Here is a 13046-nt window from a genome sequence, read left to right as displayed (position 1 = left end):
CATGCAAAGAAGCTTTGTGGCTCATGCGTTTGGTAGAAGAGCTTGGCATTAAGTCACCGGTTCCTGTGCTACACTGTGATAGTCAGAGTGCTATTATGCTTGCAAGGAATCCTGTTTTTCATGCCAAGACAAAGCACATAGAGGTGAAGTATCATTTTATCAGGAGTGTGCTTGATGACAAGAGCATTACACTTGTCAAGGTGCACACAGATGACAATCCTGCAGATCTTTTGACCAAGAGTCTTCTAGCAGAGCGGTTTGCATATTGCCGTCAGATGATGGGTGTTGGATGAGTAAGTGCCTGATCAGCTGATGTATCATAGTTAGCTGATTCTTTGATCTCCCAAGGTACATTGCCTTTAGGTGGGAGGTTGTTAGGGAATAAAGGCCTAAATGCCTTGTACTTATTAACTTATAAGTTAAAAGACTTATAAGTGAGGGGGCCCAAGTGTGAATGGCCCCCTAGTCACTTACTCATATACTCAAAGGTCAAGCCCAAAATGTGACAATCGTGACTTTTCCCAAATTTCAACGAGCTCTCTCTCTCTCACGTTTTTCCTCTGCGTGTGCTTCTTCTGCGCCACTCTCCTCTTCTGCTTCACTCTCATTGCATAGAGTAGCAAGTGGGCTCTCTCTCCTGCTCCCCCACAGGAACCTCCTTGGAAACATACTTCTTCGCTGAATTTTTCTTGGCTGATCCTTCCTTGACGCCAGTATTGAATTCACAATCTTCTCCCTTGAGCAAACCATTGCCAGTGTTTGCTACCTCGATGAGCTGCGTCAAAGTAGTGACTTTGGTCTTCGTGCAATACTTTCTCAATCCTTTGGGTAGGCCACAACAGTATTTTTCAATCTGTTCTGTCAATGGCACAAACCTATAGGAAGTTACTGGAAGTAGAGCTTTCCAAAACTTCCGATTGTAGTCATCCAGATTCTTGCAAGTAGCAGCATTAAGCTGGTGCCATTCTGTCATGACATCTGCTTCAAAGTCATCAGATAACCATGCTGCTGCAAAAATCTGCTTGAAGTAAATCCATGTGGACGGAGCTTGCCCTTGAAGCAATAAAGTTGTCCACCATTGTCCCGCATTCCCTGTCAAGAAAGTGGTTGCCTTGCGGACCTTTGAAGCCTCTGTAAAGTTTCCCCCTGCATAGGCCTTGTCAAACTGCCGGAGGAATGAGAGAGCCTTCTTCCTGTCATCAAACCCTGTAAAGGTCGTGAATGACACGCCTTTGCCACCTTCTTTGTACGGAGTTGGCCTCTCCAGCGGCGTTAAATTGTCATATGGAAGTGACTCAAACATGGGAACACTATTAGGGTTCATCTGTGTTCCTTGGCCGCTATTAAGTTGACCTAGAAACGCCATATTTGGCTGCTGATTTGTAATTCCAGCCATACCAAAATTTGCATGTGGCATCCTAAATTGACCCTGAGTGCTCTGAAACCCTGGTAGCATGCCCGTGACACCATACATGGGGTTAGGCATCATCGTTTGAGCACCCCCAAACACTGTTCCTGGCGTGTAAAACTGATTTCCAGGTGCATGACCAGCCATGCTCTGGAATACCGATCCACCTCCAAAATAGCCAGGGTGTACTGAAGGTGGTGGGAAGACCTGTTGCATAGCCTGTAGGTTGCTTCCCTGCCCATTAGAACCAGCTATAGGCTGTTGAAAGGTGGCGGGATGAACTGGTACAGCTTGAAATACTGACATTTCAGCCACCTGTTCTTGCACCTTAGGCACAGGTTGTGGAGACTGCATGTTCTCCGTCAAGTGTACAGGTGTTTCCATTGACTGTGCAGTATGAATCACCTGTGCTCGAGCCTTAACAGGCTTTTGAATATGATCCAGCGACCCAACTTACTGAGATGGAACAGGAGGTTGCAGAAAGGCTAAAAACCTCGGGTTCTGCATTACTTGTGTGAACATAGCCACAGCAATAGCCAACTGGGTCCTGAATATATCATCATCTGTCTGTGGTGGTCTTGAGGACTCACCCACTTCATGTGTCTGTTGACCTTGTGAAGAGGAAACCTCTTCAGTCACATCATCTGGTCTGTCAGCCATAATTGCAATTTCCTGTGTCTGGTCTATGATCCCCTGTGTCTTCAAGCCTAAACTGACCAAGGCTCACTTCTATGGGAAAAAGTGATTTAGTCCTGTCGATGGAACCATGAAACCGGCCTATTCAATCCAAAAAGGGCGGTAGACTTTACTTGAAACCTTGATTTAGCTTTCACCCATTATTAGTCGTCTATTATACCTACGCTATAGTGACACAAGAGAGGGGAATGGGATACAGATGCTAGAATGCACCTGTATGAGAAGACCGACACCAAATTGACCCCTAACTTAGGCGCCCCTTTCGGTATTTCTTTATTGTTTAAAAGAGGGAATAAACGCTGTGGTTCTTTCCAAGCTGCCCCGCACAACCTTGGCTGAATTTTGACTGTTCTGGCCTGATTTCGGCAACATAACTGTACTAGAACCCTTCACGGTCAGTATTCCCACGCATTAAATGACTTTCCCGACGCATACGGGCACTTTGCAAAACCTGGCGAGAATCTGCAGCACGCTGAATTCTCTGTTTTCAGCCCTGAAAATGCGCCAGATCACCTGTATAGCGGTCCCCTTGCGTCCCCGAATCTCCTGGGGGTATTAGGGTCCGTTTAGGGCCAAAACCCTAAACCTGCAAAAATACACAGCAGGCTGTAATTTACTGTTTCGGGCTCCGTTTCGCGTGCCGGTCGTATCCTTAGCAAGTCCTCGAGCTCCCGCACCTGTAGGGCTGCTTGCCCTTTGAATCGGACGAGATTTCTGGCGTGAAACCTCTCCGAATTCACCTGTACCTGCGGGGGATTAGCCGCTAGCTAATCCAGTACCTGTGCAAGAGGCTCTTGCCTCGGCAATCGCGCATGAACCCACACAACTGTACATTGGTCAAATGAAAAGCCCACTAGTGGGGCATAACATACTGCCATAGGGGGGAGAGAGGGCAGTGCGTAGCGTGCAGTGCATCACTCCTGGCACCGCACTGTGCATAAGAGGGAAAGCAAGCACTCCATAGCTCTTAACCTGTGACAAAACTGAAAATGAGGCCCTCCCCCTCCTAAATTCAGCGCCAACTCTTGTTGCATGAGGCAAGTGCACCAGAAGGTGCCACTTGGCACATTTACAAGCATTTTCCCGTTTCAGGGTTGCCGCCTAAAAATCTCCCACCCGGCTGCCCAGTTGACTTCACGGCAAAGTAAGAACATGTTCCCTTTGTCATTCCGGAGGTAATGACGTCAACACATTTTCAGGTCCCAAAATAGCAATTCCCTAAATTTTAGGAGATGCTGCCATTGTATCTTTCTAGGTCATCTGACCCTCTTTGTACACTGCGGCCACATCCAGAACTGAAATGTAGCCTCTGTAGCAAAGGATTCCACTTTGGCTAGTCAATGACCCCACTTTGGCTAACCATAGTCTTTGTCCAACCTTAGTGCTCTCTTGCCCTCAGGCCTGGACTCCCTCTGGACAGTTCCACACTAGCTATGCAATGCAGGGCAGTTAGATTTCCCGAGGGGTGTTTCCAAAAAGTGAAAGTAAATAGATAATAAGAAAGAAATCAACAAAAAGGATAGATAGTAGTCACACGCTGGTGACAGTTCGTGAAGCCGAAGCACGCGCAGAGCTCTGATACCAATGCCAGGTGCAACAGAAGTGTTTAAGGATTTAGCTCGGATCTAGTACTCCCCACAAACACAAGGTTACTTTACTTCAGTAGAAAAGCGAAACTGAACTGGACACAATGAAGGAGAGAGAAGAGAGACGACATGGCATGTCGGGTCCCAACCACCCTCAAGGGCCCGCTTGCTCTGTTGCCAAAGCAAGTACTTTCTTTGTTACTTGCACAAATGTTGTTACAATGATGTTAAATGTTGAGATGCTACTAGGTACTTGATGCTACTGATGTTGGGTACTCCTGAGGTGCTAAGGGGTACTGCGTAGATGCTTGATACTGCGACTGTGACGAGGCTATGGGCTGATCTGCTATCGCCAGGAAAGACGATGGCTGAAAACTGAAAACGCTGAAGTAGACGATGGCTAAAATCTGAAAATACTGAGATTGAATTGTGCCCACGACGAGGCTAGGGCTGAGTTCTAAAAACGCTGGTCCTAGGGACTGAAAACGCTGATGGCTGAGTCCAAAAACGCTGATGACTGAGTCCCAAATACGTTGATGGCTGCGTCCCAAACACGTTGGGGATGCTTGAGAGAGAACGCTGGAGATGCTGCCGTCCTGCGGGTATTTGACTTCTTCTCCAGCTTCCTCTGCCTCTTCTCTAGCGCCAAGGGGCTCCTTAGGTATGCGCTACAAGCTGGGGCAAGCAGGTATTAATTCAGCCCCACGATTTGCTTTAGAAGCCGAACAATCCCTTATTAATTAAGTGCCATGCTAGAGGTGGTTCACACGCTCACATGCCTACATGCTGAACTGAATGTACTATGCAAGAGAGGGTATGCACCTATGACCGGCTTGGGCATGCACGTCATGCTAGAGGCTCACAAAGGTGTTAGGCTAGGTCCTACGCTAGACGGTAGTAGAAGCTTGTCCACGTGGCGCAAGTGCAGTGCGCACGTGACAACCAGTTCGAACGCTCTACCATTGGACTGCCATCACTATTACAAAAGTACTATTTATATATATACCTAGATGAATCCAGGATAGGCCCAGATTCACCCTTAAAAGGAAAGTGCAAGGTACAGACCCATGGTACTATTTGTCTAAACAAGTTGCCACTATGCAAGAGCTTATGGACCATGTTGCGGCCAGTTACAAGCTTATGAAAGGAAGATTGGAATTTGAAGATCAAAAGAAGAATACCCAGAATCCCCGACCACAACACACAAATTCTTAGGATTCTCACGACAAGTCGACTCAACCGGCAAGACCTCGACCCAGGAGCCAAAATTCATCCATCCAAAATTCCTGAAATGGATGGACTTTTGAGTATGGTCAGTTTGTTGGAGAACTTCAAGCTGAGCTAACCACAGGGCAAACTCAAAAGGTCGTACCACTCATTGATGCTCTTTCAGTCACCATCCAAGGGTACCATGGCAAGACAGACTTTAACATCATGAAATTAGACAACTACGACACTCTTTTGGGCATGGCTTGGCACGACAAGAACGATGCTACAATCGAGATCCAGAACCGTACCATCACTTTACTTCAGAAGGACAAGCCAGTCTTCCTTAAAGTTCGACTGACTCAGATGAACCCAGGATGATTATAATTTTGCTTTGTAATTTTATTTGACAATATTCTTTGAAATTTGTTTAAAATAAAACTCCTCTGTTTTGAACTTGTCTTGGTGACGATTGAGATTACTAAATTCTGGTTTTGATGCTATAATGATTTTGATCAAACCCTTGGATCACTCATGGCTTCGTGTTAGTCCCTTGCCGGGTTGAAAGCAGATTTACATCATAATCGACGGCCGAGGAAGAAAGAGCTCCCTTGACCACATGGTACACACTATCAAGTTCAAACAAAACTGTATGCGATGCATAATTTACATGCTCAAGGCCCATGATACGGAAGTCCAAGACTTCGTGGTAACGCTGGATTCGGAGGTTGAGTCGCGGCAAAACCTCAGTCCATTGATCGCTCCGACGTTTCACACGACGGACCACATACGGATGGTCTGCGGATGACTTGTCGAGCTTAAGTGCTTGTACCACACGAGAAGAAATAAAATTATGAGTAGAGTCGTTATCAATAAGACCATAACCGCATGGCCATTGATCTCTCCTTTAACGCAGAGAAGATCGTGCCGGCCAAATACAGCCTTATTAAGGCGACAACCGGGGCAGCTACGTGCATTAACATGAAAAATCTCTAGATCAATAAAAGACAAAGTACCTGGATTATCGACGACGTTTACCGAGTAGTCGCCGATGAGTAGGTAGACGGCTTCCTCTTTTGCTTTGGACACGCCTTGTCGCCGCGGAAGTGCCTGGTGGCAGTGGAAACATCGGTTCTTCTTTTGATCCTCCATGCGAGTTGCCTTGGATTTGCCGTCATGCTTCGGTTTCTTCTACGGAAGGTTCGATGACTGACTCGCGTTGCAGAAGCGTTTGAACGCTTGTATGTCACAAGACGGGCACCACGTGCCAATAGAAAAGAACAAACTGAACAGACTTTTAGCACTTCAATAACAATTGAACTGAAAGAGAGAGACGACACGCGACACGGAGTGGCGGAATTCCACCCCAAAGAGTATTGGCCCCAAACCTTGGCGCCCCTTTCGGTATTTCTTTATATTGCATCAACACAGTACAAGCCGATACTCCCTTTCGGTATTTCTTTATATTGCATCAACACAGTACAAGCCGATACTCCACACTCTGCACCTTCTCCAGGAAGCATGCCAGAGAATGAGCCCTAGCCTCATATTTAAAGGCCCTTGGCCCGAAAAGCAGTTACAATAAAAAGCCTTTAAAACTCAAAAGCTTCTGGTCCAAAAAGCAATGCCAAAATCTGCCAGTGTAATTTACGGAAATCCGTACAGCCTGCCACGTCATCAGCCAACGCAAAACGCGGAAATCCGTACAGCCTACCACGTCATCATGCCAGCGCAATTTTCGGAAATCTGCCACATCATCAGTTTTTGCGTGTGTCCGGATCCTGCTCTTCCTTTATGTCACTTGGGGCCCCATCGAACGGGGTCCCCATAAGTTGGTAGAACTTCTTCTGTACTTGTTCTTCTTAGGGTTTAGCCCCTCGGCCACATCTGTAAGTTGGCTCCATTCTTTAGGCTTTAACACGTCAACAGTTTGTTACATCTCCCCTCTTGAAAGAGAGTAATCGTCCGCGATTACAGAATATCTGCAAAACAACTCGAGTTAGCTCAAAAATATCCGAGGAACATTCCGAGGGACAATCAATTTGCTCTTTTTATTAAGGAGTTAGCTTCTCCTTTCTGCTCTTTTGATCAGGGTGTTAGCTTCTCCTTTCGGCTGTTTTGATCAAGGGAGTTAGCTTCTCCTTTCGGCTGTTTTGATCAAGGAGTTAGCTTCTCCTTTCGTCCAGATCAAAACTCTTAATATTACGGCGTAGTAAAATTAGCCATCACACCCAGACCGTACTGATCTTCCACGGGTGTCTTGATGCACTAAAAAATTACACACCCAGGCAATCTCATCCAATTAGGAATATTCAGTAATTGGCACATCACAATGCAACACAAATGCTCACATATGCAGGTTACAAGACATAGAAACATAAAGCCTCCGATGAACACCCCCCGCAAATAACCATCCAGGTCCGGGCCATGAGCTGTTCAACGACTCCCTCAGCATTCCTCCTGCAAATAACCTTCAAAGGTCTAGGCCATGAGATATAGAGGCCTTTTACAACCAAACGCCCCCCAAACCGCAGCTTGCGTCGTTTGGAGGTGCTGAGAGTAACCACTGCTCAGACTTCTTAATACTCCCTTGTAAATAACCACAAGGGTCCGGGCCATGAGTAAAAACAACACTTTTCAATCATTCAATACTCCCCCCGCAAATAACCACAAGGGTCCGGGCCATGAGTATGAACAAGCATTCTCAAACATCTTTTCTCACTACTCCACCCGGGAGTAAAATCACCAATCATTGAAACCAGTATTAAAACCAAAGTCAAACAATTCAAATCGGCACCAAGACAGGTTCAAAACAGATATCATCCATTTCAAACAAAGCTTCAAACAATACTTTCTCAAACAAAGTTCAAAAGTATCTAACTATAGAACAACTAGAGAGTTCATTCAGGGTTTTGTTCGGACAACCGAAATTTGAGGACGACTGGCTTGCCCTTCTGCATCACGGTGATGGTTCAGTTCCGAACTTGGAGAGTCGCATCGTTCTTGTCATGCCAAGGCATGCCTAATAGAACGTCACAATTGCCCCAACTTCATAATGTGGAAATCGGCGTTTCCATGATATCTTGGATAGTCACTGGAAGAGCACCAATGAGTGGTACCACTTTTTGAGTTTGCCCTGTGGCTAGCTTAGCTTCAATTTCTCCACCCTCTGTATCATAATAAAAGTCCATCTGCTTCAAGAATTGTGGATGGATGAAGTTCTCTGTAGCTCCTGGGTCAAAGAAAATTAGGTCTTTCAAACTGTTGACTTTGCCATATGCTCGACACAATTCATTTGTACTTTCAAGGCATATGCCATAGATGTCAGGTACTAATCCAATGGCCGGTTTAGCTCGTTTGGCTGGAGATGGTTCTAGGTTTCTGTCGACCGTCGACGCGGGAGTCGGCTCCGCAGGTCTAATAGTGCGTTGGGGACAACCAAAATAGTTATGTCCTGTTTGAAAGCATCCAAAACATCGGCCTTCTTGTAGTAAGGTGTCTCATTGTTGAGGTGTCAAACGAGGCCTTTGTGGTTTACTTTCACGAGACTCGAGAATTTGTTCGTTGTTGCCGAGAGTTGTGGTTAGTGGCCGGAGATTCTTCTGTGGTAAACTCTAGCTTTCCCTTCATCAGTTTGTAGCCGACCGCGGCATGGTCCATAAGTTCTTGCATGGTAGAGACTTGCTTGGATAGACAATATTCCTGCAATGGTGATGGTAGTCCAATGGTGTATCGCTCGCACTGGGCCTCCAAGGGAACAGATCTAAAAAAGGACACCGGAAGGTACACGTCGAGAAACCTTTGGTTATATTCGTCCATGGTTTCGGTGGCAAGCATTTTCAAGTTGCCCCACTCTGCCAAAATCCGGACTTCAAACATCGAAGTCATGTAACTACGTTCAAAAACTATCTTAAAAGCTTGCCAAGTCCTTGGAGCATGTTGTTGTGTCGCGATTGAACTCCACCATTGCATAGCATTATCTTTGAGAAATCTCGTTGCTCGAGAAATCTTGGATTCTTCCGTATAGTTCCCCAAAGCATAGATGTTGTCGAATTGCTGTAGGAACTGCAATGCTTTCTTGCGATCTTTCACCCCGGAAAAAGTGAAAAATTTGACTGTCGTGCCACCATCTTTGAAATCTTTGGGTTGGTTAGGCGCATATCCCGGGTATGGATAATAAGGGTATCCATATGGGCTCCAGCCATTGTAGCCTGGTGGCGGTGGTGGTGGAGGTGGGGGCACTGGGGTGGCAAAGGCGGTTGCACTGGATCAGGGTCAGATGGCTGCACCATATTCCTGAAGACTCCCCCGATTGGAACAGACGGCTGAGAAGGTTGCTGGTTGGAAGCTCTTGTACTTTCTAGTGCCGGAGGAGGAGGTACCACCTGAGGCATCAGAGGGGGTAACATGTAGTTCAAAAATTGTTGAAAACTTTGCAGCATCGGAAGATTTTGCTGAGGATGCCACGAAAGAATGTCGTGGAGTTCGTTGAGCACGAACTGCAAATATTCTGTTGAATCCATGAATTCCAAGTATTGGGTTCTTAATTGGCTTATGCCCTGTAAGACATTGCGGTAAGACGGGGGCGCGCCCGATGCGCGATGAAGTAAGGGTGGGAGTGGCTGATAAGTCCGGGTTGGAGGGCGAAGATACCTCAAATAAAATTCCAATAGCTCTGTCTGCTCTTATGTAGGACGGATATGCTTTCAAAAAAGCACACCCCTGATGCTTTGTTACCACTGTCACAAGACGGGCACCACGTGCCAATAGAAAATAACATACTTTTAGCACTTCAATAATAACTGAACTGAAAGAGAGACGACACGCGACACGGAGTGGCGGAATTCCACCCCAAAGAGTATTGGCCCCAAACCTTGGCGCCCCTTTCGGTATTTCTTTATATTGCATCAACACAGTCAAGCCGATACTCCAGACTCTGCACCTTCTCCAAGAAGCATGCCAGAGAAGGAGCCCTAGACTCATATTTAAAGGCCCTTGGCCTGAAAAGCAATTACAGTAAAAAGCCTTTAAAACTCAAAAGCTTCTGGTCCAAAAAGCAATGCCAAAAGCTGATAGCGCAATTTTTCGAAATCTGTGCAGCCTGCCACGTCATCAGCCAGCGCAATTTTTCGAAATCTGTACAGCCTGCCACGTCATCATGCCAGCGCAATTTTCGGAAATCTGCCACGTCATCAGTTTTTGTGTGTGTCCGAATCCTGCTTTATTTTCTTCCATTATGTCACTTGGGGCCCCATCGTGCGGGGTCCCCATAAGTTGGTAGGACTTCTTCTGTTACTTGTTCTTCTTAGGGTTTAGGTCCCTCGGCCACATCTGTAAGTTGGCTCCATTCTTTAGGCTTTGACACGTCAGCAGTTTGTTACATTGTATTTTGACGTGGAGGGACCACGGTGAGGAGTCTACCATCTGTCGGGCTACCTCTAGAAGCCGCCAAGGTGTTGTCATAGTTCTTGGCGAACTTGTAGGTGTCCTCTAGCAAAGTGACGGAATTCTGCAATACCTTGTTCTAGTAAGACGGCGATAATCCAAACCATCTGGCCACACTGGGTTACAGGTTCATGCATTGACAGGCTTCCGATCATTCTCATGACGGTTCCTTGGCTTCCCCATTTTCTCCATACGGTTTGACTACAGACACCACAGATGCTATTGGACAGGACACTTGCAGCACTTGTTTTACGACAAGGAGTTGTTTCCACACTCAATTCGGGACCTTCACGCAATATATTCACCCTGTATCGACGGAGTACTGCAGTTTGCTACACTGCTCGTGACTGCACTTTACCATGGAGATCTCTTGGCGGTCAGGACACCCCAGACTGCTGCTACACTCGCGGAGTTCACCGGAGTATTGTCCTTCAGTGGACATCGCAGCAAACATCTTCATCATTTGCCTCACATCTTCGGCTTCACGCAGTTTGTTCAGCATCGGGTGCTGAGAGGGGGTGTTGACTTACACCACTCTGCTGCTTCACATAGATCTAGGGCATACTTGTACGGCTAGTATGTCTCCGGGCTGGCCACTTACAGTCTAGGTTGTACCTGGTCCGCCCGCCTGAGTTTGGGGCCAGCCGCCCACCTTGTCTGAGCACCCTCATATATATTTCTTTTCCTTGTTGGGTCGTGGGGGATTTTATCTGGCATTGCCCTACCTCCCCTTGGGCCCCTATTTATGGGGCGAGGGGGGTACCCACTTCTGAGTCTTCTACTCATGGTAGTCATGGGGGGTTGATCGCACCCTCTTCAACACATCAGCGTTTTGGTGGTCTCTCTCTCTCTCTCTCTCTCTCTCTCTCTCTCTCTCTCTCTCTCTCGGGTCTCTTGGGATAGTTTCCTACGGCGTTAAAACTCTCTTCTTCTTCTCTCCCCTCTCACGCTTCCGCACACGCACACTCTCACAATATTGTTGTTAGAGTTTGTCACCTCTTTGGCTGGCCCTGGCAAAGCAGCTAGTGCCCCAGTATCTCCAAGGGGCTAATCATAGGGAGTAAGGGCGGTTTTGTGGTTGTCCCAGCCTATGTAAGGTATTTTTCACATTTTCGGCCTGTTTCCACCATTGTTTTGCTAATGATGTCACTTAGTGTGCCTCTTGGTGGCCCCAAGTCTAGGGTAATTTTCTTGGATAACCTGTGCCACTGGTTCCCCTTATGGACTAGGTTTGTATTTCTTTCCAGATTGTGGGGTCTTTGGAGAGGTCGGCAACCAGTTTTTGGTCCTCTCTCTCTCTCTTAACGTTTTTCCTCTCTCTCTCTCTCTCTCTCTCTCTCTCTCTCTCTCGTTTTTGCAAGATCCCTCTCCTGTTGGGAAGAGGACCCCCATTTGCAAAGCTTGGAGAGCCATGAAGGATATGACCAAGAAGAGAGCACTCATATTGCCGTTTGCTAGTGAGATAGAAAGGACTACATTTACAGGGAAGAGAGTGATACTACGTACTCTACTTGAAGAGTTTATTTTCCTATATGATGACTCACACGGATGCAAATAGAGCACAAACTGTTGTGCATGCTGAGAGTTGTACAGGCTGCAAAGAGGGCGAGAGCTACAAACCGCAACGGCATCCTAATACTCTACTATCTAACTCAACTCTCTTGATATCATTATACTCTCTCTAGAGCACTTTGTGCATGATGAGAGTCATACAGGCTGCAAAGAGGGCAAGAGAGCTACATATCGGACGGCATCCTAATATTCTACAATCCAAGTCATCTCTCCTCATATTAGTGTACTCTCTCTAGCTCTAATATATCCTACAATCTGATTAAAATTAGCATGGCCAATTATCCTCATCCGACCAGTAGAAGCCCAATCCCAACAATTGGACTTGATGAGATGAGGTCCAAATCCAACACGCATGTGAGGCTAAAGTGGGTTAATTTTAGGCTTCTAAAGACTCAAGGTGTCTTGTCCATGTTCCATGTTTTTATCTGACATTCAATAACTAACTTGGCATCGAATCATGGTCATTACGCGGAATCTCAATTCCTCTACATGAACTTCCAATTTAACTAAAATCTCTCTCTCTCTCTCTCTCTCTCTCTCTCTCTCTCTCTCTCTGTCTGTCTGTCTGTGTGTGTGTGCGTGCGCGCGCGCGTTTTAACAGACAAGAGTTGAAGACAGCGTACGGAGGCAAGTGCTCGAGACCAGCTTCTTCTATGGCCAAGACGCGCTTTAAGGGAAGAAGGTCCAAGCTGAGAGAAGCGGCCACCATCCTCGACTGACTCTGCTGCAAAACTGCAACAGACGAAAGTGCTCAATTTTGTTTTGGGCCGGCCGGACTATGCGTTCATAACAAGCATACGAAATCTTATGACAGTGTCGGCCTACTAGGCAATAGTCACATATAGTGAGTGTAGTAGGCCGTCAATGTGTGTGTGTGTGTGTGTGTGTGTGTGTGTGTGTGAGTGAGAGAGAGAGAGAGAGAGAGAGAGACGGCTTTGAATGGTAGCATAGATGAGAGAGAGAGAGAGAGAGAGAAAGATAAGTTATTTATATTACGAAGCCTAAAAAATAGCCTTAAAAAGTCTATAAGAAAGCCTAAAAAATGTGTACAAGAATTCATTGGCACCACATCTATATCATTGCCTGCAAACACGCACTGCTAACAAAGTATACAAGAGTAGGATTGACAAATT

General features: G+C 46.4%; 1 protein-coding gene across 2 annotated transcripts in view; it reads right to left on the bottom strand.

Moving 5' to 3' along the window:
• LOC147451227 (RNA polymerase II transcription mediator) overlaps positions 1-12702 on the bottom strand; it is a 34284-nt gene extending 21582 nt beyond the window's left edge. The window contains exon 1 of one of the 2 annotated variants that reach the window (XM_086520189.1): positions 12537-12702. In XM_086520189.1, coding sequence (XP_086376315.1) covers positions 12537-12622 — 86 coding nt within the window. In that variant the 5' untranslated portion in view covers positions 12623-12702. The remainder of the gene's footprint in view (positions 1-12536) is intronic. The other variant, XM_086520188.1, reaches the window with a different exon arrangement.
• Between the last annotated feature and the right edge of the window lie 344 nt (positions 12703-13046).

This window comes from Adiantum capillus-veneris, chromosome 9 (genome assembly GCF_014529385.1).
Source record: "Adiantum capillus-veneris isolate H3 chromosome 9, ASM1452938v2, whole genome shotgun sequence".
Classification (NCBI taxonomy): Eukaryota; Viridiplantae; Streptophyta; class Polypodiopsida; order Polypodiales; family Pteridaceae; genus Adiantum; species Adiantum capillus-veneris.
Note: the sequence above shows the minus strand (reverse complement) of the source record. Positions and strands in the feature narration are given on the sequence as shown.